The sequence below is a fragment of the Neolamprologus brichardi genome, chromosome 13 (assembly GCF_056152115.1).
Source record: "Neolamprologus brichardi isolate AB-2024 chromosome 13, ASM5615211v1, whole genome shotgun sequence".
In the NCBI taxonomy this organism is placed as follows: Eukaryota; Metazoa; Chordata; class Actinopteri; order Cichliformes; family Cichlidae; genus Neolamprologus; species Neolamprologus brichardi.
In genome coordinates this window covers 4,279,211-4,305,201 of record NC_142116.1, presented here as the reverse complement: position 1 = coordinate 4,305,201, position 25,991 = coordinate 4,279,211, and the positions used below count along the sequence as shown (strand labels likewise).

General features: G+C 39.2%; 1 protein-coding gene across 1 annotated transcript in view; it reads right to left on the bottom strand.

Moving 5' to 3' along the window:
• Positions 1–587: 587 nt before the first annotated feature.
• Positions 588–25,991, bottom strand: part of LOC102799087 (protein kinase C epsilon type-like) — a 106,450-nt gene continuing 81,046 nt past the window's right edge. Inside the window, exons 12-15 of the mRNA XM_006783506.2 lie at positions 9,069–9,207; positions 8,015–8,203; positions 5,534–5,680; positions 588–5,251 (exon numbers count right to left, since the gene is read on the bottom strand). Coding sequence (XP_006783569.2) covers positions 5,105–5,251; positions 5,534–5,680; positions 8,015–8,203; positions 9,069–9,207 — 622 coding nt within the window. The 3' untranslated portion in view covers positions 588–5,104. The remainder of the gene's footprint in view (positions 5,252–5,533; positions 5,681–8,014; positions 8,204–9,068; positions 9,208–25,991) is intronic.

The following is a 25,991-nucleotide window of genomic DNA, read 5'->3' as shown; positions in this document are numbered from 1 at the left end:
ATTGAATCTCTTATCATGAAAATTTTTACCATTCAAGTCCATACAAGTTCACCATTTGCACTTTTCTGGCGGTTGTCGTTCGGGAGTCATTTACTGGCATTGTCCGCTGAACTAGAAAACAGATTTCTATCTATGCTGCAGGTTGTCAGGTGTAGATGTAACACAACTGTGTCAATTTGTGTTTATGTGTAAGCACCTGCAGAACAGACCAATAGCTGGCTTTAAATATTCACTTTTTCTAATTATGATATGTAAGGTGTACAACTAAAAACCAAAGTAGACAGCAATAAACAGCCTGTTGCTATTGTTGCTATTCTCAGCGAAACATCAAAGTTGAGCTGTCATTTTAAGAGCAGGTTGCACCGCATTGTTCAGAAACACATGCTTTGGGTGTTTAATGTTGTCCTCCCGAGTCAACATCTCAAATATTTCAGATGGAAAAGATACACTTACAGTAGCTTCTGCGTTTTGCAAATTATAAAACATATTTTCATCTGTTTTTTTGACACATCTGAAATTAGTGCAAAGCGAGCATTAAAAATCACAGGAGCTGAAATGATACGCCAAACAAACAGCCGTCTCTCTCTGACATCATGATATTTAATCCATTTCAAAAAAAATTTAAAATACACCTTCACATCCTTTTAAAATACAGTACATTTGGCACGTAGCGCAAAAGGGCGAAAAGAAAAAAAAAATCAACATAAACACACATGAAGGGCATGGAAATAATTAATCAATGAACAAAATGTACAGACAGAGCTTCACAAATACAGGGACTGCGAACAAACCGCATAAACATACAGTAACACTGCAGGAAGATGAACGTTTGACACTGTATGCATCATAATACTGTATCCACTGTTTGAAATCAACATCGTGCCTCCTTGTTTTGCATTTATCTCCAACCGCCTCCATCGCCGATGTGACAACGAGTGAAGATGAGCTTCCTACATGAAGGATGTTTTTGTTGGAAACAGCATTTGGCATTTAACATGGAGGACTAGGCGTCCCTTTCTAGTTGTAGTGGGACAAATAGTTTGACTTTATTTTTTCAAATTAAAGACTAAAGCAACAGGAGACACGAGAGAAGAAGAAAAGTTGGACAACGTTAATCGATAGATCCGCTGTATTTACAGTAACGCATCTTCAGCTCTTCAAACTGCTGCTACAGCATGAGTTTTACTGCTACATGAACGGTGCTGCTTGTTGTGCTATTCTTGGACTTTAATGAAATGACATTTAAATGTCATCTGCATGTGAATAAAATTAGATCACAACTCCCACAAATTACCACATATGTAACTTTTTAGCACGATTTGAAACCAATTTCGCAGTAAAGGTTCTATGTTGTCATCTTTTGGCTGATATTAGCCTATCACTGCTGTATGCTGTCAGATTTCTTTCTTTTACACAATAAAAAGAAAAAGCATAAAAGATGCTTGATGACATTTATAAATGCTGTCATCACGCAGTTTGCTCAGCTTTGACTGACTGGCGCTGGTACCGGTCCAAAAAATGCAGTATCACCCTTGAAATGTTTGAGCACTTCGTAAGCAGAGGCTTTATGGGGATGGACGGGGAATCATTTTGGAAAATGAACATTTATTCTATGCCGTTAACATCCCTGACACTCTGCCTTCTTCCTCTACTCTGTGCTACCTTAAATGGACCAAAAGTAGCTTCTGAGATACTGAAATGTGCTGCTACATGTCTGGTGGAAGTATTGTGCTCAGGGGACATAAGCGGCTCTGGTGTATTACCGGGACCAGTCTTGCTCCAATCATAATGCTTTTTTAGACACAGCACTCAAAATCTTCAGATCTGAGGATGGCGTGTCTGAAAAACACTCATCGTCTATCCCTGTATTTCAGGGTGATATCTTGAGGTTAGGCAGCTAAAACGCGGAGATGAATCGGATTTTAATTGTAACTGCATTTTCTTTCTGTTTGTTCCAACAAATAGCATGATAATCAGCTCTTATTTATTTTAAGTTGTTATTTTGTGAGTTGTAAATTAAATGCAACCCATCAGTGCCAGTGCAGTAGTTTTGTCCTTGTTGAAAAGTTCAAAATCAAAGTCTTTGGCCAGCATGATCCATCCATCCAATTCCGGGTCAAGGCGAGCTGGAGCCTATCCCAGCTGCCATAGGATGAAAGCTGGGGTACAAATTTGGGACAGGGCTAACACGTAGACATCCACATCTACGGCCAATTTAGAATCACCAGTTCACCTAACCTCTACTATCTGCATGTCTTTGGACGATTGGAAGAAGTACCTGGAGCGAACCCATGCAGATGCAGGAAGAACATGCAAACTCCACACAGAAAAGCCGTAGCCAGAGGCTGTGTGCCCCATGATCTGTCAAGAAGATCTAACATGTTCCAGACATTTTAACAGGTTACCTGCAACTGCTTCTGTCCCCAGATAACCAAGGATTTCTCAGCAGAGAACCGGGGTGTTGTCTCCCACTGGAGCTGTTGTTGCCTCTTCGTGATGGGGTGTCACACATATGGGTGGAGGCTGCCCCTGTCAGACAGGCTTTAAGGTAACAGCCCAGCATCCCTCACACCGTTCAATCAATTTAGTCATTTATTTGTTTTGTAAGAATCATTCTAAGTAAGAATTAAAACTACAAATGACCAAACTAAATGGTCACCATGACGAGTTAAGAAAGGTGTTGATGTCCACAACCTGCATGGGACAGGTGTGACCTCCAAGCACTCCAGTGTTGCACATTTTCCTTAAAATTGAATTTGAAGTTTGCACATTTACTCACATAGCAGCTCAACATGAAACGTGCACTTGGGAGAGTTTAGATTTGCTCCAACTAGTGGTGCATGAGCCCATCGGCGGTACAGAGACTACTTCCTGTTTAGCTATTTGGGAACTGTGACCATTATTTACACACTTACTGAAAAAGTACAAGGAAATTAAAGAGCACATACGCTCTTAGGTATTAGTAAACTTTCGGTCACGTTTGTGTTTATTAGTGCCCTTATCATCATAATTTCTGTTAAATAGGCCCTCAGGGGCACTTATTGATACATAAATGATTATTTTTTATAGGATCTGAAGGCAGATTTCAAAGCTTCAATCTACTTTAAAACCTCGTTGTGTGTTGCCTTCAATACTTTTTTACAATCGCCTTTGTTCTGCTGTCATGCTGGAAGGAATTTAATAAACAAATGAAAACTTGCAAAGTCTTTTTAAAGTCACACAAGTAAAAAGTGCTACAAACTGTAGCCATCTTTTTTTTTCTTATAATAGCGCGCTACTTTCTGCACTGGCTGCTCTTGACGATATTCATTTTTGGCAAACATCTTTCATCAGTGCGTGGCAATTACATATGAATGTGAGAGAAATGGTGCTGAAATGCTTATTTGATGGTTTCTGAGAGAAGGTGGTGAATACTTGTCACTTCTCTCTGTGAGCTGAACCTACTGTACTTCTCTTCAAATGCAAAAAAGATAGAAAAACCCCCAAAACTCCTATTTCAGAGTATTGCACATGGAGCTTTCTTTAACATTTCTGGATTCTTTTCAGCTCGCTATAAAGGTATCAACCTGCAACATGGAGCAAAATCGGCCCAATATCTTCCTTATTTGAAGCTTATTTTACTTCCATGTTTAGGCCGTACAAGAGAGGGGAGGAAGAGGTCGAGTGAGTCTCACTGAAATCTACAACATGAAATTTAAAGATTTCTAAAAACACAAAAAGAACAAGACAATCCAGTAAAAACTACTCAACAAAAACCAAAAAATGTATTAAATTAAAGTACAACTTGATGGCAAGAGAAAACGGGCTCTTCTCATATGTACACACACACACACACACACTGCAGAGCAAATACATTCAGTTGAACACATTCTCCTCTGTGTACGATCCTCGACTTTCCTGTGGAATCACGGGGGTTTGGTTTGTCACGTTAGAGACAGTAGGTCCAGTACATTCACTGGTAACGCAGTTACTGTACACACACGCGCGCACACAAGGCATTTCAAGGATAAACTGGTCACAAAGGTGTTTAAGGAGCTGACCCGGGAAGATTTCGCTCCGCAAGGTGCATCGAGAGAGTCAGTAACAAGCACTTCAGCTAAAATGAATCGTCTTTTTAAAGGGCGCCCCGGACGTTTCCGATTCAGCTTGTTCCAGCTTGTTATTTGGCTTTACTAGACAAGTGTCTCCGTGTCAAGTATCGTGTCGTATGCAAAACAGCTTGTTAACACTGTAAGCAAACCTCATCCCCATAATGGACACTCCCAGTAGTAAGCTACAGTAGTACCATTTGTTTTTGTTTGTGTTTTTTAACGAGGAACTGGAATGTCGATGTCGAGAAGCTAAAAGAAAGTTAGTAACGGAGCGCAGCAGAACTACTGAGATAATGCTAAACTCAAATTTAAAATGCCAAAGTGTCACTCCAGTGATGCCTCTTCTCGAGTTATTATTTAAGGTATTTAAACGCACTGACGAATACTGAGACTACACTTTTAACGTCAGAAAAATCTCGGATTTCTCACGCCTCCTTTCCACACTTCTTTCCATAACGAATAAAACAGTTTTCAAGATATTTCTTGTTTAAATACAATCATTGGTTCAATGATTTTTTTTGTCATTTACATACACGTAGGAAGGGAAAACACTGTTTAAACACTGAGACACAGGACGCAGCACATCATGTAAAGAAACGACTCTCTCTAGAAGAGGTGTGCAACAACACATGCATGCACACTTGTACACACATGATTTCTCTCTCATTCTCACACACAGAGAACATGACCTTGCCTTTGTATCTACTTCCGTTTGGTTTTGTCCGCCTGCTTTTACAACACACCCGAACCAGCCGAAGAAGCATCGGGTCGTTTCTTACAGTAACTGACCTGCACTTGCATGCTGCTTGAGGTCCATGGGATATGCACAAATGGACAAACGACAAGAGCACAGAAACCATAATGAGTAATACAAATGGTCTAGTATATTTCCTGGAGTGGTCAGAATCTGGAACAGCTCAGGAGGCCGTGTTTCTTTAAATACGGTGTCTTTGAAAGTTTTTCGGGTGTGGTGCGGTGTTTGTGGTTAATGTTACACATCGGCATGTACGTGTCTAGGCTTTGGTCTCATCGCCAAAATAGGAGAATCCTTTGAACTCGTCTTGGTTGATCTGCTTGATGATGCTCTCTTCAACAGGCGTCAGAACGGGTTCCTCACGGGTGAAGTCCTGGTCAAAGTTATTGACGTCCCTTTTGGTTTTCTGGAAGGAAAGGACGAAGAGATAAGGTCTTCTTTTGGTGGATTTAGCCTTTGGACATGAAGTAACTGGGTGTGCAGCAGTGTCAGCAGTCTTCAACAAGTAAGATCAGTGTTTGGTCATTCAAAGAAATTGCATTTTTGCAACAAAGGCTTAACTTTAACTTCTTTTCTCCACCTTTGAACAGAATAGTAATAATCTTCACATTTTTGCATCATCCTCTGCAAACAGTCTACAGTTGCTTTCCCCCACAGTTGCTTAGTTACTTAGCGTGTGTGTACTCACGATGCGAGGTTTGAACGGTGGTCTGATCTTCCTCTGCTCCAGCAGCGTCCAGTCAATCTCTCTAAAGAACGGGTGAAGTTTAATGGCCTCCTCCAGACCCTGAGCCACCACGCAGCCCAGACGCTTGTTAGGGCTCTTAGTCATAAACTGACAAGTGCCAGAGAGAAAGAGGAGAAACAGATACGAAAAGAGAAAGAGTGAGAACATTTTTAAGGATGTGATTTAAAGAGGGAGATTTGCTGCTGAACAAGAATGTCTTTGTAAAGGAAATAAAAACTAAGACAGGGTTTTAAGTCTGTTTCATTATTAATTTCTATTTCATTTCCTGATTCTAGTCTTGTAAGAAGAAATTAACAGATATCATTTTCAGAGATCTCAGACTGAGTCAGAGGAAGATTCGCACAATAAGGCCAAAAACACCAAACATCTAAAAAAGACAAAGTTTTGTTTCAGAACAGAAAGTAAAATTAAAAATCTTTCATTTTTTTCTAATGAAAAAAACGTCTTGCAGCTGCTCTACCAGAACAAACTACCAAATATAAATTACCACTGATGGAAATAATCTTCTTTTAATATTGTATTATTGTATTTTAATATTATATAATATAATTTTTGGCATTACAGTTGTTTGCTCTTTTTCTAATGCGATCTTTTATGTATAAAGGCAAAAACAACAACAGCATGTGAAGAGTCACCATATTTTCAAGCAGAAAAGGGGAAATTCTGGGACTATTAGTTGCTTATTTATATAAATAATACATAAGAGCCATTGTTTTTTATTAAAATGCCTTCAGGATTTTTCGCATGTATGTTAATTAAAAACTAGTGGAGCAGTAGCGCACAAGCTGTTCATGTGACTTGAAGTCCTTCAGCTGGATGACATGTCCAATCAGAGCCCATAGCGCCGGTCAAGTGACCGGTCAGAGTCCAAGACACTGTCCAACATAAACACACACTTTCCCACAAGGCTTTGCAGTCAAACTGTACCCACAGCCAAGGTAAACGCGAAGCTTGTGATGGAAAAACTGGATGAACAAATACACAAATGGACAAGTGGTGCTGCACACGCAACCAGTACCACACAGAGACAAAAGTAATAGAGAGGGAATTATCTTATGTTGCTTTAGTGGAGGAACAGGAAACACGGATCAACAAATGACACTGAGAAAAAAGCAGCATCCTCACTCACATGTGAAAAAGAGACAAAAGCAGGGAAACACGAGGACAGATGGAAACACACGACCAGCTCCATTTGTTCAATTGTGATACACTCTAGTGGAATCCTTTATAAAGTGCAAGTTTTAGTGCTAAAGATATACATAAGATCGAATTATATATCTTATGTAGCATAAGGAAAAACACAAGAAAAATCAGGAAAGACTCAGAAGACGGTAGTAAAAAGGGTGATTTGATTATGTTAATTTGTGTTCTTACTAAATATCCAAAAATGTCACCACTGGAATTATCATGATATGTGGAAACCATATCTTTCTGTCTTTGTGGAATCTAAAATTGGTTCAGAATCTTCAGAATAATCCCCAAAAGTCTGGACGCAGCATTATCCACATAGCAGACTGTGTAGGTCAGGAGTGTCCAACTCCAGGCCTCGAGGGCCAGTGTCCTGCAGGTTTTAGATCTCACCCTGGGTCAACACACCTGAATCAAATGATCAGTTCATTACCAGGCTTCTGGAGAACTTCGGTCGTGTCCAAATTCATGGGCTGCATCCTCCTGAGGCCGCATTTGTAGACCGATTACGTCACAGCGACGCGCCGAAGGCTGTCCAAATTCGTAGACTCCTCCGAATGCAGCAGACAAATGCGTCCTCCTTTTCCCCGAATTTGAAGGATGGGTCGGGTGTGTCCTTCTTGGCCCACCATATCCCAGAATTCATAGCCCAGCCAAGCTCCAGTTTCCGGCAATGGCGGCCGCTACTAAGTTTTAAAATTACTCTTATTAATCTTTCTGGGCCACAAAATAAACTTTAAACATATTTTCAGGCGAGAATGTGGGTTAGCTCGTTGATAATTAAAAATGAACACAAAAAACGGAGAAAGATTTTGGGGTCCATTTTCGATTTTCGTGCCGTGGCGCTGACAACCGGAAATACTCTGAATTAAGGGCGGGAGTAGATCGAGAAGGCTAGACCGTCCAATTCCATAGCCGTTTACTTCCAGCCTACCCGACCTCCTGAGGACCCGGCCCACGTAAACCGCGAAGGCCGGGTCCTCAGGAGGATGCAGCCCATGAATTTGGACACGACCTTTAAGACATGTTGAAGAGGTAATTTAGTCATTTAAATCAGCTGTGTTGGATCAAGGACGCATCTAAAACCTGCAGGACACCGGCCCTCGAAGCCTGGAGTTGGACACCCTTGGTGTAGGTGAACTGTTTCTATTTAATCTGTATGAAACTGCTTAAATAACTCATTTGCTGAATTTCGACAACAGCGCAAATGACACAGTGTCACAACTAACTGACCGCTCTTAGAATGGACACGGCCTCCTTGCTGAGCCAGACCGGATAGAGCACGTCATCGTGGAGGATGGACTCAAACAGGTCGTCTTCGTTATCGGCCTCAAACGGTGGCTGTCCTGCCATCATCTCGTACATCAGCACCCCTAGCGCCCACCAGTCCACTGACGGACCGTAATCCAGCTCCTGGAGGATCTAAAAAAACCCAGAAATACTCCTGTCAAGCCCAAAATGCTTTTATATACAGTTTATCTTTCTTTCTTTTCTTTCAAAGGCCTTTTTATTAGACAAAGGTTCCAATACAATGTATACAATAATACAAAATGCTTCAGAATTTTCCAAAATTTCAATCTTGTTCTCACCCTAACCCTTAAAACAACAAATAATTGGCAAATAAACCAAAAAACAAACAGAAAAAAACAAACAAAAGCAAAAAACAACAAACAGACTCATAAAAGAAAAAAAACTAGACGGGGGGGGGGGGGGGGGGGTTCCTTGGACTACTCAGTAACAGTAGTTGTGGGCCTTTCAAAGAAGTCCAGAAAGGGGGACCACAGTTTATAAAATTTATTTTTAGACCCACGAACTGTATATCTAATTTTTTCTAAATCCATACAAGACATTATATCTTTTAGCCATTGCGTGTGTGAGGGGGGAGAAGAGTCTTTCCACTTCAGCAGTATAGCTCGCCTGGCCAACAATAATGAAAAGTTTAATGTTTTGAGTCTGGAGTTGGACAGATTCAGATTCTGGACCGCACCAAACATAGCACAGAGTGGCTCTGGTTCAATTTGATGCTGCAGGACTTCAGACATGGTATGGAAAACAGATTTCCAAAAGGTGGACAAAGAAGGGCAGGACCAGTACATATGAAACAATGTACCAGGAGCTTATATACAGTTTATGAAGACGAGCATTGGTCCCCCTATTTAGTCTATCTTAATAAACTGTCGGGGATGGCGTGCTTGGTTATAAAAATACCCGTCTAATCACAGCTTAGTGTTTAATACTCAAGTGATGTTATGTCTGTTGCTCTGTTTATGCATTGTTTGAGTGTTACCTCAGGCGCTATGTAGTCCGGTGTCCCACAGAAGGTGGTGGTGGTGACTCCATTGAGAATTCCCTCCTTGCACATCCCAAAGTCTGCCAGCTTACAGTGACCCTCAGCATCCAACAGTATATTGTCCAGCTTCAAGTCTCTGCAGAGCGGAGAGGTTGTACGGATAAATAATGACAGACATCTGTGTTGTATAGCTACAGCGTGTTTCCATATTCAGAAAGATCAGTCAAATATAGGCATAGGAAAAGTTTTTCAGGAACAGGGGAAGAAAATATTCATTTGGAATGACGCGGAAAGCAAACGTGTTAGTTAAAGCTACAGTTATAGCATGCACTTTATTTCACACAAGTGTATATTTGAGAAGTCAAAGATATAGCCACAGTTTTAGTCACAAACTAATACAGGGAACGGCAGGAGGACAGGGGGCAAAGAGAGAAAGTTAAGGGTTGAACAGGAGGAGCACGTAAAGGCGAAAGAGAGAAAATGAGAGAGCCAAAGAGATAAGAGCAGCAGTGTTGAAAGATGACAAGGTTGGTCATGAATGCAGCCGCTCTGGGCTTGATGGTTGATCGCTACAAAAATGTCAACATGTCCTCGATGCAGCCACTGCAGCCATTCAGCCCGAGGTGTTTTCATAAATACAGTCGCCCCGACAAGCCAAAAAGGAGACGGAGCGTGCGTGCTTCAGGTCGAGAGCTTATGCAAGCGTTCTGTTTTTGTAAGCCCCAAAAATAAAAAAGGGAGTTGCACAATCCCGTGCTGTTGAAAAGTTTGTTCTTTTCTGTCCCACCGTGTTTTTGTCTGACGGAGCGTTAAAAAAAAACCATACGAAAAATTCAGATATGCTGAAAATGTCTATCTGGTTCCTGTCTGTTATGTTTCATAACTACACTTATATCATTTTTTGTCATGTGATGTATTTCGCAGTAATCTAACAGGTCCGAGCAGTTAGGAGATGCATCTGGATCTCGTGCAAAGTTAAGCCGCGAATGCTATGCTAATGGGAAAACTAGCGTGACATGTTAGATGCAGCAAAGCCTGACAGCTGGGTTTGACCACGTTTTTGCATAACAGACTTGGAGTCAGGCTCAGGTCAGGTGCTTTTTTTCAAGTTGGAGTGATTTTCAGTTGAGGAGGGGAATGTAGTGCACGAGAAGATGATGTTTAATGTTGCGCTGTTTTCATATTCATTCGGTGATTAAAGAACATTCAGCTTCGTCTGCCAAGAAATCTATTTTTTTGTGGTTTTTGTTGTTGATGAATGTTTGCTTTCATTTCTCTGAAAACCACTGGAAACCCTAAACTCTCATCAATCCGAGCTGAGCTGCCCAGAACAACCATGGTTTTGTCCGGCCGAAGAGCTGGACGCTGTGCCTTGCCAAAAGGCACACTGGCACAGCAAAGAGCAGCGCTTGTTCTGTACTTTCCCAGATGAAAAATTACAACTGCGACCCCTCCTCGGCTGCCTGTTTGCATATCTCACCCCAAGGCGACTCCCTGCACATTAATTCTGCGCTGCCTGTGGAAAGGTACAAAAATCACATATGAATTTAATGCGTTTTTGATTGAATTTAAATGCCCGCTGACGTTAATCTTTGTATTACACATCACCTCGGTGCAGGAAATTCAATATTAAGTGGCTGCAGGTGTTCAGCGGCACTAATGGAATGATATTTATTAATGTGAAAATGCTTTGTGAGCTCAGAAGTGGGTGTAAACAAGAGCTAATAATCTATGTTGCAAACCAGAAAACAGACAAAATTTATATAATCTTTGTGAGTATAGTTATATCTTTAATTAATATACTGCAGATTAAGAATCCGTTTTCATCATCAAACTTTGATTCTCTGCACAAATCTTCACTGCTATTATCACAAGTGATGAAGTCTTTCTGTTAATAATTGGTAGGATTATGGTAGGATGCACGGCAGCCTGGATCAGAATGAAAAAATAAAAAGATCTCTGGGCTTTGAACCAACTTCTTTATTAAGATTAACGATCAGTAGAGCCCATAAATGTATTAGTTTTTTATTTGCAGGAACAACTTTCAATAGAGATTTCACATTAACATGTCTTTATTACTTTACTAATAAATGCTATGGTTTGCTCGTTTCATTCGTACAGTGTGCTCCTTAATATCAAGTCTGAAAAACATGTTCGTTGTGTTCAAACAACACAATAATCAAAACCATAAAGCATTATTAACTTATGTCATAAAGATTCAGGATCAAAAGTTGCAGTATCAGAGTCCAACATTCAGTTAATGCTTAAGTACCATGGCTTGTATTTCAGTCTTTTAGTAAGTCCAATGAAAGCAAATGATAAAATGTGTCATCAGTAGATGGTCAGGGTGTACGAGATATACAAATCTAATTGTTTGAGTTTCGCAGCTTCAAAGTCGATTGAATCAAACGGTGCGGAAGGTGGGGAGGGGGTCAGTGCATGCAAGGTAGTAATCTGGAGGGTAAAAAAAAGAATAAAACCAAGGCAGAAGTGCAAAACACTACAGCTACTCAAACGGACACTTCAGGGTAACTCGCAGAGATTGTGTCCAATGTCTCCAAAAAACAAACAAACAAACAAAAAAAACCTCATGATGTGATATTATAGTATATCAGAAATCTGTTCACAATTTTTATTACAAATTATATCAGTAAGGAAGCTGACTAAATATTAACTGATAATTTATGGCAAAGGGGTGGGATTAAATAAGTGTTTACTTCTTCCCTTTCAACTTGTAAATTAATCAGAACATTTTTTTTGTATGTAATTTGTATAGTATTTTTTTTCTTTCTTATTTTCTTTTCTAAACGTACTTGTATATTGTTCACATGTTGAAATAAATTACCAATCAATCAATCAATCAATCAATCCAATCTCCAAAGCTCCATATTGAAGCAAATATAAACGTGTTTACAGACATTTAAGTTGCATTGTGACTTAAAGTTATACATCTTTAGAAATAAGGTTGCTCCATATCACACTGCCCAATGACAGAAATACAAAGCGGGACCAACATGTAAGCCGCCAATGATGATTCAATAAAAAGGGACTTACATGAAGGTTCAATATTAACGTTTTTGTATTCTTAATTCCTTTTTTTCTAACTAAGGTACCTCTGTCTGTTTGATAATATGCATTCAGTGCACTTGTCCAGATCTGGTTACTCCTGGATCCAAAAATCAACATCTATCATATCATCCCTTTGCAAACTCTGAGGTCAATAAACAAAATTCTTACTTTAGGCAGCAGGTGAGCTTTTACTCAAATTTTCAAATACAAACTATTATTTATTCATTTCGTGCTGGCACTAACAGAATAAAGCATTACGAAAAACTGGAATTTTACTTCATAGAATCTCCTGGGATGGAATTTTGTAGAAAATTGTATCTTATTGTATCCAAATCAGTATCAAGTCATTTTCTTTCTGCAGGGAATTCACTGCTGTAGTTTCTTTTAGAGGAGCTGTAATAATGCTCAAAAAACAGGAGCTGCTCTGCTCACACTGTCAGGAGCTCTATTTGGAGTTCACACACACACACACACACACACACACACACACTCACGCACACACACACAAGGCAATCAGGCCCAATTGAGAGCATTTCCTGTGTTTCATGGTAATCTTGAGTGATTTTTCCATTACGTCCCCAGCGGCAGGGCCTATGCTCTGTGACAGCTAACCCTTCTCTCCCATCCCTCCATCTCCTCATCTGTGTGACTATATGTTCCAAACACACATCTGGTCAAACATACAAACACACACAGACTGTTGCCACTGTATATTTTCTCTTTGTGGAATCACTGCATGAGAGGCACATCAGGCTGGGAGGATATTAAAGTCAATAAACTTGAGGATTAATTTGAAAAACTATAATATTGATGTCAGCGAGTATGAATATTAGGTTTTGCAACTATACTTTAAATAAGCAACAATGCTATATGTGACAGAGTAGCACTCAAATACTTAAGTTAGATATTAAGGATGGAGTTTTATTACTTTTAAGCAGAATTTAAAACAAATTCTTCATAAGAAAAAAAAAAACCCTTATCTAATTACCTATTATAAAAGAAAACAACTTACCTAATTTCAGTTACTACTACTGCTTATTTTTTTTGGATTCCTCTCAGATAGTCATATCTTTACCACTTGTTTTTGTGCGTGTGCAATAATCGCTACTAGTAAAAGATCTGGGTCTTGAGGTTTGACCCAGACACCCAACAGCAGAGTTCAAAACAAGATTTTGTGATGACCAAGTGTTGCATCAGGACAGGAACGTGATCAATTGGGAGACAACAATATAATCGTCACTCGAATTGAAGACAAGCTGTTTTGACACAGATAAAAAGGCACATGAGAGCATGTGCAAATGTAAGAGGGTGCACCGAACAAGTGGAATGAGTGGTCAGAGTGGGAATTTGACTGTGGTGTGGAAAGAGTCTAGAACTATAGAAAAAGATGACCCTGAAAGCTTGTATATGGTGTTCCTTTTTAGCATCAGGGCAAGCAATTTCGATCAAACACTACACTGTAAACGACTGAGTAGCATTAGTTGTTTTGACGTATTCATATTCACGTTCCTAAATTAATAGCATATTAATTATTAATTAACTTAATAAACTTCATTTATTGCATTGAATAATTAATAGGTTTATTATCCCATTGTCTTTTATTTGGATGTAATGTTCCCAGATTTCCTCAAACTTCCCTACTGTGATACTTTCCAAAAGAGGCACATTTGGCCTTGAGGGCCAGTGTCCTGCAGGTTTTAGATGTCACCCTGGGTCAACACACCTGAATCAAATTATTAGTTCATTACCAGGCCTCTGGAGAACTTCAAGACATGTTGAGGAGCTTATTTAGCCATTTAAATCAGCTGTGTTGGATCAAGGACACATCTAAAACCTGCAGGACACCGGCCCTTGAGGCCTGGAGTTGGACACCTGTGCTTTAGGGAATTATTCTAAAGATTCAGAACCAATTTTAGATTCGACAAAGACAGAAAGACATGGTTTCCACATATTATGATAATTCCAGTGGTGACATTTTATTTATATTTAAATCAGCTGTGTTGGATCAAGGACACATCTAAAACCTGCAGGACACCGGCCCTTTAGGTTTGGAGTTCGAGACCGCTGATTTAAGCTATCCAGATAGAAGATAGCAATAGCTATCTGCTATTCTACAGGACAGATTTAACGAGTGTTGGATACATTTCTGAGACATTTTGGTCCATACAGGCATGATAGCATCACACAGAGGTTGCTGCAGATTTGTCGGCTGCACATCCACGATGTGAATCTCTCATTCCACCACATTCCGAACGTACTATTGGATGGAGATCTGGTGACTATGGAAACCATTTGACTACAGTGAACTCATTGTTATGTTCAAGAAATGATTTGCGAGATCATTGAGCTTTGAAACATGTGATCTACTGGAAACAGCCATAAGAAGATGGGTACACTGTGGTCATGAAGGGATGGAAACCGCAACAATACTCAAGTATGCTCAATTGGTGCTAAAGGGCCAAGAAGACATCCCTCACCCCATTACACTACACAAGACACAGTTCATCCACGCTTTCATGTTCTTCACATCAAATTCTGACCCCACCGCCCCAATGTGGCAACACAACACGAGACACATCAGACCAAAATTTTCTTTTCTACAATTTCGGCGTGAACTGTAGCCTCAGCTTCCTGTTATTAAATGACAGGCGAGGCATCTGGTGTGGTCTTCTGCTGCAGCAGCTCATCTGCTTCAAGAATCAATGTGTTGTGCTTACAGAAATGCTCTTCTGCACACCTTAGTTGTAACTAACGCTCATTTGAGCTACTGTTGCCTTCCGGTCATCTTGAAACAGTCTGGCCTCTTTCCTCTGACCTCTGGCATAAACAAGACATTTTTGCCAGAGAAGTGCCGCTCACTGTCGCTATTTTCGCTTTTTTTGGAACATTCTCTGTAAACTCTAGAGATGGTTGCGTGGGAAAATCCCAGTAGATCAGCAGTTTCTGAAATAGCCAGAACAGCCCGTCTGGTACCAAAACTACGGCACGTTCACTTAAGTCATCTTTCTTCCTCATTGTGATGCTCGGTTTAAACTTCAGCAGTTCATCGTGATCATGTCTACATGCTTAAATGCACAGAGTTGCTGCCATGTGATTGTCCACTCAGATACTGGCATTAATTCAATTCAATTAATTTTTTGCAAATGGTGCAAAAGTTACTTTATATTGTAAGTTAACCCTTTAAAGCCGGTAGGAGCAGGCACGCTCTGTTTTGCGTAACTTTTTAAAAATCCCGGTAGCACTGCAACCACGTAAGCTAGAGCAATCATTTTTTTTGCATATGAAACCGGAGGAGTTGTACTTACATCTTATACCATCAGCTTGTCCTCGGTCACAGTTTCCTTCCACATATAGCTTTGCAAAAACTGCATAAAAAGCACTTGCAGCAACAAAAACATAATATTTCAGAAACACGCTTTGCCGATCCGATCAGCTGTTTGTAACACTTCCTACGTCCATCAGCGCGAACTATCGCATGTCCGCCATGACCTGCCCGAAACCGGAAGTGACGTCATTTTGCGGAAATGTAGTTTTTTACCATCAGGGCCTTATGAGCCTATACTGGTGTTTTTAAAAGTTATGTTTGACTTTATGACTTTCTGTGTCGTTTCTGGGATGCTTAGGACTCATATTGCACTGCTGGAAATAGTTTATTTTGATGCATATGCTGCTTTTTTGCAAATTTGCACTATAATATTTATTTTCGTTTTTCCTGCAGTATATAAAAATTGGTGTATTTCAAAAATAAAACTATGAAGACACTCAAAATAAATTTCCTGTGGTGGGAAACTATTTTGTGCAACTTTTTTGTATTTACAGTTTTGAGGGATAAGCCTCTTAAATTTCTCTAACTAGAAATATATGTTAAAAAAACAAAAACGATTTTCAATTTTTTTGTAATTTATTGCACTTTTTTGCAATTTATGTAATTACTATGCACTTAATGCAGACATATTATTAAAATCTGGGCTATAATGGTTGTATTGATGTATAGCAACTTGAAATGCTCCCAAAAATGGCTCCACAGCATGTAAAAATATAATATAAGCTCTGGCGGACTTGGTTCTATGGTAGGTCTTAAAGGGTTAAAGACCCTAAACTATTAAAAAGGAACCCCAACTACATCTGACTCGTATAAGCAAGCACTTTGGCGACAGCGGGAAGGAAAACTCCCTTTTAACAGGAAGAAACCTCCGTAAGAACCAGGCACGGGGAGGGCAGGCATCTGCCATGACTGGTTGGGAGATTAGAAGGAGACAGTAAAAAAGGCTACACCTCTTCAACTGCATTAACAAGCAGCTGAAGACGTGTCTCTAACAAAATGTACAATACTAAAATAGGATATAACTAATATTACTAACCATATAACTAACAGCAACCATAGAACTGATTCAACTATAATACAGGTTAAAATGAACAGAATGGCTGAACCCGAAAGACAGACTATCTCATTAGGTCAGGCATTCAATCCTAATAACATTATGCTGACTGTGACCCAAAAGACTGTGAGGTGTGACATCTAGGTCTTTGTTCCCACTATTGTGTGACGCCGTGTGATGGTGTATATTCATAGGTTTACTTTACACAGATACATATCTGCTCTTAAACCAGTCTCAACCTGCTCTGACAACAGTATCACCTCTAAGCATTACCTTCCATTTGGTCACATAACAAAGTTGAAAAGAAGGGAGCGTGAGCTGCAGTCTAAAAATATTTCTTTATGAGGAGTGCGGGGTGGTGGTGGAGGTGATGGGAGCATAGATGAGAGGCTTATGGGAGAAAAGACGAGATGGCGAGGAGAGGGAGGGAGCAGAGGAAGAGAGCCGGGACGTAATGTTCCCAAAACACTTGTTGTTCATCTTCTCTGTTCAATAAAGTGGGTCAGGGACAAGAGAGAGTGAGAGGAATAGGCGGCGAGAAAGACACAGTGGTAGCTTAGTCAACTCAGCCATCATGAATTAACACGCAATGCGTGCGCATCCTTGCCAACCTCTGACAGAGTAATATTCACTATCAAAACAGCATGACTGAGAAAACACTGTTGAAAGACTGAACCATTAATCTCAATGTTCGCGAACGCCAAGTGGAGTCAGTTTGACCTGGGAATGGGAATGAATTCTTTCTGGAGGTGAGCCAGGAACTTCAAAAAATGTCTCCATTATGATGAATTTCAATGTGCTTGTGCTCTAAACTCAGTGGAAAATTACCTTCTATGATACATGAAACTGAGCTGGAGCAGTCAACAAAGCCTTGGAAGCCCTTTCTCTCCAAAAATGCAGAATTCAGATACAGAGCAACAATCCTGCTAAGGCTAACTAAAGCAAGTATTATTCTGACAACCTACTTAAAACTGTCCAAACATGGACATAAATCTTATTGTCAAGTGATGCTCTACAGCGATTAGTATACTAGAAAAAAAAAGTTCTGCATCTTTTTGAAGTATTTCTGTTTTTACAAGATTATACCCCATTCACGAGGTGGACTTTGGGTGGAGTTTCACTTTAATGCATGATTATGAGGCCAAAAGCAACAAAAACTAAGCGCGGGACAATAAAGCTTAGAGCTCTTGGTTAGGACTTTGATGACTGATTTGGATACCATTGTGCCAACCAAAAGAAACACAGACATGTTCACACAGTTGAAATTGTATGATTAGACCCTCCCCCTTCATTAATAAAACCATTGTAACACAAGCTGTGTGAAACAATGAGTCGTGTTCGAGCAGGCACCAACAGGACGGGACATTTGTTTGTCTGAGATCATGTATCCAAAACAACCACGTAGCAAAACAGAATTATGAAAAACTGTAGATCTGTATTTGACATCCTCTGTTTGTAAATTATGTAAATATGTTACACAAGTGTTGCCTTTTTTGTCCTTCTTCTTTTTTATGTAAAAGCTTGTTACTCTTTCTTCATATTTAGTTTTCCACTATGTTTAACAGTTCTGCTCTTTGCCCTTGTTCTGAATTTGATGTTCAACCAACCATAACGTACTATTTCAGGCATTCACTCTGTAGCTGCTAGTCAATTTAACAGCTATATGTTTCATAAGTAACTAGTTTAGTCAGCTTTACATTTTTAATACTGTTAGTAATAAAAACTGTAACTTAGTTATCTTTTTAACAATACCAAGTCTTTGGCATAGTTTTGGCAAAACACTTTAATTAACATTCAAATTAATTAATATTGATATTTTAATATTTTAGCTCACTGAGAAAAACATATATCAGCTGTTGTATCTATTATATGTAGCTAGCAATGTAACTTTCCAAAGCATGAAGTACTGATTCTTACTTTTAAAAACTATTTTTTAAAAAAAACTATTTTTAAAACTATTTTTAAAAAACTACTTTTAAAAACTATTTAATAACTTTCACTTTTAGACCATTGTTGTGTGCAACCTAAGGTTGCTTCACACACACGAGCATGTGTGTGTGTGCGCGCGCGCACACACACACACAGAGCAAAAGGTCAAAGGCTTCAGTGAATAGGTGACATAATCCAATTAATCCATTACTGGTTAAACTTGTTCAAATATGCACAATTATTCTCCGTGTACCCCTGGTTGGGAAACACAGCTGTAACTGGCTTATCTTTAGCACCCAGCAGGTACTGGGATATTTTTTGTTGTATTTCAATGTAAAAAAAAAAAGACTGCATAAGACAGACGTTCCCAAAGTGTGGGGCCCGCCCCCTAGGGGGGGCGCAGAGCCATTGCAGGGGGGGCGCGGCATGAAAAGGGAAAAAAAACCAAAAAAAACCAACGCTTGGACACTGCCAGCACGGGGCGCCCACACAAACGCAAAGCAGGAGATGAAGCATTGCTGAATATGTTTCCAAACCAACTTCATTCTAAGCCAAAGACTAGAAAATATGGTGAAGCACATCTTCCCTTTGATTTCACCTGCACAAGTGCCGAGGTAGGTCTCCCTGCAGGATTGGTTTTCCCTTTGTCGGGAGCAGCGCTGGGCTGTTTAAATCATGGACAAACAGTATCCCACATTCTTGATTTGTAGTTCACAAACACTTGTTGTAATGACTAACTACTCCTGACATTTTGGAGATGCTAGCTCTTTATACAGTAAAGTTACAGTGGGATACAAATAATATCAGGCTGATCCTGCCACGATTTGTTCCCCCGGTTCAAATCACGGACAAACAGCATCCAACAGTTATTTATGTTTTTGAACCCATTTTGCACAGAGAGGGATTTTTTGAAAAATGTATTGATAGCAATGTTGAATATTATTACACAGGAAAAAAAACAACTACATGTAAAATACTTACACCGTGACGCCTCTGCCTTTCTAAATGGAGGGACAGTAACTGCATGTATATGTAAGCGTGTAAAACCTGCAGATAGTCAGATTAACAGTATTTCGTCTCTATCTGCCATTCTGCAATTCATCTCATGTAAACAATAACGTGGCGCACAGCGTGACGTGAAAAAAGGCACATACTTTTGACGTTGCATGACGAACTCTATATTCCTCGTCCACACATAAACGCAAAAAAGGAGTTTTAAAAAAATCTCCATTCTCTGTGATTCGAAACGCCGTTTATGTGTGGACGAAACAGCTGCGTTTTTAAAAATACCCGTGTAGGTGCCGACGTAGCATAAAAGACTTTATTAGTTTATTTTCTTGCTACCTGCATATTACTTGTATATGCTTAATTGTTTACTAAATGTTTGAGGTGTGAAATAAACCGCAATGGAGCAAAATATGGGTGTGTGTGGTTGGAGGATGTGTTCTTGCGTGCGTGCGTGCGTGCGTGCGCGCGCGAGGGGGGGCGCGAACATTTTTCTTGTAAAACAAGGGGGGCCCAGCAAAAAAAGTTTGGGAACCACTGGCATAAGAGATGGATGTAGCTTCCAGGTTTTAAAAAGGGATGTTGGTGTTCAAGTGCCTTACATTAGCTTTTTTTTTTTTTAATGTCGAACACACACTTTCCCGGTGAGTTGAGGTTCTCAGTCACTGGGTTACAATCCTTTTTTTTTTTTTTTCTTCATATCATGTCTTAGAGATGATTATTTGTGGTATGCTTATTGGCTAACGATTTGCCAAATCAGTGTGTAGTTTTACAGGATTCCAGAAACCAGGTGACATCACAACATTTCCCATCATCTCACTCAAAGTGCTTTTTAAAACTTGCCTCAGTCACTCAGTCATACAAACACTGTTTTCTATGCTTTTTCTATGTAAATGCGTTCTATCTAGCGTTCACACACTATCATACTCAGATGGATGCTTTGGAGAGAAACTATTTTTTGTGTCGATTTATTTGAACATTTGTGTTCTTTTTCTTTATTATTCTGGAATTGAAAACTAAAAAATGGCCAACCCATTTATTTCTTGTTTATTTCTTATCCTATTCTTTGATTTGAAATGAATATTTTTCCTTCAAAGCACATCTGATTTTATAAACATTTACATTTTCAACTAAAATCTTCTATATTTAGTTTTATTAATGCTTTACTGACACATACAATACTGTAAATATAAACTAAATAACACGTTAGACACTAAGATTTGTTATATTAACTTCTAAAACTAAAAGTTTTTTTTTAGTAGATGCACTAAAAGGGACAAAAAAGTTTTCTGCTCTATTGCTCCTTTGACTCAGCTGATGCTAGTCATATTTCATCCTGTCTGTCTGAAGAGCAAAACAAAGAAAACATACCTGGCAATATTGTGATCAGCTACAACAAAATGAGACTTTATTAAACCCTCTGGCAGAAATGAGCTGTTGGAGCAACAAAACAACAGGATTCATACAAAGTAAGAATGTTTAAAGCAGTTTCCTGCAACCATTATTATCCTGCACATATTCATCTGATAGTTATGACTTTTTGAGTAATTTTTAGAGGGGTGTTAAAGAAGAACCCCCCCAAAAAACACATGCTTGGTAGGTTTCTGGAAATGAAACCAAAAGACTGAAAGGGCAGTTAACAAGAATTTTAGGTGGGTGATTACAGGAAGAATGTGCGTTGTGCAATTGGAGTTTACCATCATCTCTGGCGTGAACTGACCTTTAATTTCTGGGCAAACGAGCAAATTCCCAGTTCTGCTCACACTGTGTTTGTGTGTTTGTGCATGAGGATTTCATCCCATCACTTTGTATTCATGGCTTTGAAGGGCAGACACATGGACAATAAAAAGTCACGACAGTAAACGTGCACATACACACAACCAGCAGCCCCGGGACAAGCTGCAACCAAAACAACCACATCTCATGTTAATGCAGTATTTGTTATTGTAATAACTGATATATAATTTTAACAGAGGCATTCTTTTTATTTTAGGACATGTTTTGGAACAACTCAGAGACATTTCCAAAACAGCGGTGGTTCTTTTTGTTCTTAATAATAGCCCCAATGTTTAATGCCAAGACTGGAACCAGTTAATTAGACTATTAAAGGCTTATAGTTTTTGGAGGTTGTCACATCATAACCAGCCAGGGTACCTGCTTATTTGTGAACAACTGCTGCATTTATCAGGTATCATTAACAATATCAAAAAGTTTGGGTTCAATGAGAAGTTTTTTTTAGAGTAAACTGAAAGTGCATCACCAGGCTGCTATTTTAGTTTAGACTGGCATTAGCTTTTAATAGGCTTAGAAGTTACGGTAACTTTGTAGAGCTGCACCGATTACTGGATAGTCACTGGTCTCATTGACTGTTAATTTACATAAAACTGTTGTGTCTGCTCTGACAGGATGCTTACAGGTTTAAATACTTTCACGTGAGAAAGAAGGTTTTCACAGGACTCTATGCAGTCCTTTGAAAAATCGTCATGGAGGACTTTTGGCCCACTATTCTTTGCAACAGTTAACCAACATTTGCAGCCGTTCATTCATATACAGCTCACTTAATGTCCACCCACAATATTTCAGTCGGGTTGAGGTCTGGACTTTGACTGGGCCACAGGGACAACTTTTCTTTTTCGGCCATTCTGTTATAAATTTGCTGCTGTGCTTGGGACCATTGTTGTGTTGCTTGAGCCAATTTGAGCCAAGCATTTAGCTATCAGACAGATGATCTCACATTTGACTCTAGAACACTCTGGAGTTTGGAGTGCATGGTCAACTTAACTGCAAGGTCCCCAGGTCCTGTGGCTAGAAAGCGAGCCCAAATCATCACCCGAGGTGTCGACACGAGGTGTTTATCCTGATATGCTGTGTTGAGTTTTCGGCTGAAGTAGTGCTAAGGCTTATGGCCAAACATCTCCACTTGAAGAGAGATATTTGGCACCCCTTTCAAACAAGCCATAGTTGTTCAGTCTTTTGCTAATTGTGTGGTCAGCTTTAGTATTCAGTATGCTGACTGAGGCCTGTAGAGTCTGATATGTGGCTTTTAGGTTCAGAATTAGGATTAAATGGTCTGATCTTCTGGTGAATCTGCTTGTACATCAATCCCTGTAAAGACTGTGGCCTCCTACAGCAGTCTACAGTTATCTATCCTCTCTATGGAAGCAGTAAGGCTTTACTCAGTTTTTCACAGACCTACATGGAAAACTATAATTTTTACACAACTTCCTTAACCCATAGGTATTGGTTCAGAATAACAAGGTAAAATGCAATTATTTGGTAAATTTTACAAATGATCCTGATTGCTAATGTCACCGTATTGTCCTAAGTTTGATAAGCAAGCAACTACCAAGACTGAAAGTATAGTTTTCCTCGCAAATCTCACATCTGTCCTTTTTCCTGTCAGCTACCAAGCATTTTGTTTTTTGTTAGTTGGCAAACAGCTGTCATTTTGTCACATTTTGTCCAATCTTCTCGCCCGCTCCAAAAATAGCACACTCTTAACAGTGCCGTTACACTGTGTGATCTAAATGTGTCGAGGGGTCAAAAATAGTAGCATTCAGTTCTGAAATGTTTGTGCTGGCAGAATCCATACAAACTCTGAAAGGACAGTTTGATAATGTTCAATGTCTTTTATCAGTAAATGTGTGTTTAAGATTTTTAAGAACCAGCCTGTAAACAAGACAAGTAAAAGTAGCCAGTGTACTTATCTTTTCTTGAGACTTTTTTTGAGAATAGACAAAACAATGAAACAGTTTTCATTGTTCTGCTCAGTTTGTAGAGTTCATCAGATAGCAAAACAGGGTGAATCTGAAACTGAATAGAAACTTACTACTATCCCAGTACTCTTTAGCCGACAGGGTGGAATAATCAGGGCTATGTAATTTTTTTCAGATAGGTCAAAGCTGTTGTGGTATTCTTTCTCTATTATTGACAGGAACAACCTAAGACCTTGACAGTCTCCACACTGTGAAGGTTTTGACAGTCTGCCTGATTTCACATAGCCTTCTAGGGTTCAATCTTGACCACAATGCTGACCCGTCAGAATTTAACATTTTTAAATATTATTTGTTTTTCTCTTGCTGCACTGATCTTTTCTGCTGTGGAACAATCAGCTTTTAAGATAACAGTGAGAAAAAAACCCATGTTTGGCTTATAGATGAAATATGAATATCAGAGATGTGCCTCAATCTTTAAATTAACGTCTCAACTCTGAGAATTTTATCTCCTTATTTCTTATATTTACTTCTGTTGACAAGAAACTGGCCTGAGATGTTTGAAGGAAACATGTCAGAATTTTGTCATCATCAAGTTAGAGACATTTTATTTCTAATGATAAAAGTATTTATGAACTCTTAATGAAAAGTACATGTAAATGTGTTTAGAAAGTATTGAAAGTTGCAGGACATTTTCTTAAAAAAGATCGAGTATATGGACATGATATTTTCATATATGGTCTTAGACAAGGACAACATGTGGAAATGTTTAAAAAAAAAAGGAAGAGGCACATGGAGGCTGCTGTGCCTCAGCAGGTAAAATTATGGGTCGTGTAAGACTGGAAGGTCAATAGTGATTGACGCTTGTAGTATACATATACATATTTATTCTTTCTGGATTCTTACAGTGAGTGTATTTTCTAACTTACAACAGAACATTTCAACAGGGTTTTTTTCACGGCACCATTCAAAGAGACCTGGTTGTTAGTCTAGATTCGGGCTGGACAGACTGCTGTGAGGACTGACATGAAGTTTCAACTAAGGAAAATGTTTTATATCAACAAGCCTGTAGGTATAGATGTGAGCTTGTTTATTTGTTTTAAATATTTTGCTGTTGGGAGGATCATACAGGTGTCAGGGAATTGGAAACTTAAAGCCATGGTAGATGGTACGACATAAACACATGCAAACTCATGCACAGGTTGCATGATGAGAGACTCTAAACAGCAAATTAAAGTTCACATTCATCCAGGAAAACAGCAGAGAGAACAACATGCTTTTCTTCCATCAGTGATATTTTTGGATCAAACAACCAAAATCTTCCCTGAGTCTCCATCCATCACAATGGTGTTATGATTCAAGTTGTGTGGATTTTTTGGGACCAATTGTGTGTTTCTTATTGGTTGACAATGATATTATGACTGAATGGATCCATGCAGACAGAAAATACCTGGAGCAAAAGGACAGTGAGGTAATCTCAGCACACGTATGAACGCAGAGCACTTCCAGGGTCATGACCAAACACAAGAACACTCTGTGAGTACTCGACAACAAGCAACACTGTGAGCAACAAAATGAGCTGTTCCTCTCTCAGTCGCTGTTCTGAAGGATCCAAACCAACCTGACATCAGTGCCACTCAACATGCCTGGATGAAGTTTAACTACACTCACATATTTGGCTTAGTTGTTCTACACCTACTGTAAATCAGCTGATCAAGCTTGAGGATGTTTTTTCTTAAAGGGTGTCCATCCTCCACAGAACCAACTAGCAGTGGTCTAGAAACCCAAACATTCACTTACCATCACCGGGTAAAGTATTCGTTAGCAACACGAAGTGAGGCAAATGACTGAAGCAGCTATCGGTAGGAAAACCACCGACTTGCATGTGACTGAGAAATAAATCCATTAGAGAGTTATCTACCTAAATGATTGTGCACTAGTTACCAACTGTCAGCTACAAAGCAACCCCCACTGAGTGAATCACTTTCTATCTTAATAGGGCTTTGTGTTGGAAAATTAAGTTTTTCTGTGGTTGTTTACAAAGCTAACAATGTGCAGCCCAAGACTGATGATGCCTGAACTAAACTTGAGTTTAGCTTGAACGGAAAGAAGTTAGAAAAAAATAATCAAACACTGGTCAAACATAGCTGGTGAATAGAACTGAGACTACCAAAAATGCAAACATCTTGGTATTTAACAAATAGTTACCAAGATTTTGAGTTTGATGAGAATCACGGCTTTACTATTATTCTTAAAGTGTTTTTTTTAATCCACCCAGTATTTACTCAGAAAATACATTCATAACAGACAATATATTAGATACTTTGGTAAGTCTTTGGTAAGTCGGAGGAACTCTCATTTATACAGTTTTATATATAAGGCAATACTTGGGTTTCTGCCTTCTTATATATGTTCCCTGCTTGTAATGAAACATGCTGGTCGGTATTCTCTTCGTCCGCATGGCTACTTGTTGCTTTCTGTTCCATTTGCCCGAACTGAACTTGGTAAAAGAGCTTTTGTCCATTTAGCACCGTCGGCTTGGAACAAACTGCAGAAGGAATGGAAAATGACTGAATTCATTTCATTAAGTGCTTTTAAATCTAAACTACGAATCCTTGAGGCCAAGTCCATAATATGCAACTGTTTCAATTAGATTGAGTGTCATTTTAACTGACTTTTTTATTTTTATTTGAATTTTATTGAATTTTATTTTATTTGTATTCTTTCACTTATTGTTGCATGTGTGTTGTTGCTGCCTGTGTTTGAGTAATTTCTGTAACTGTGAGACATCTGCTGCTGCCTATCTTGGCCAGGTCTCCCTTGAA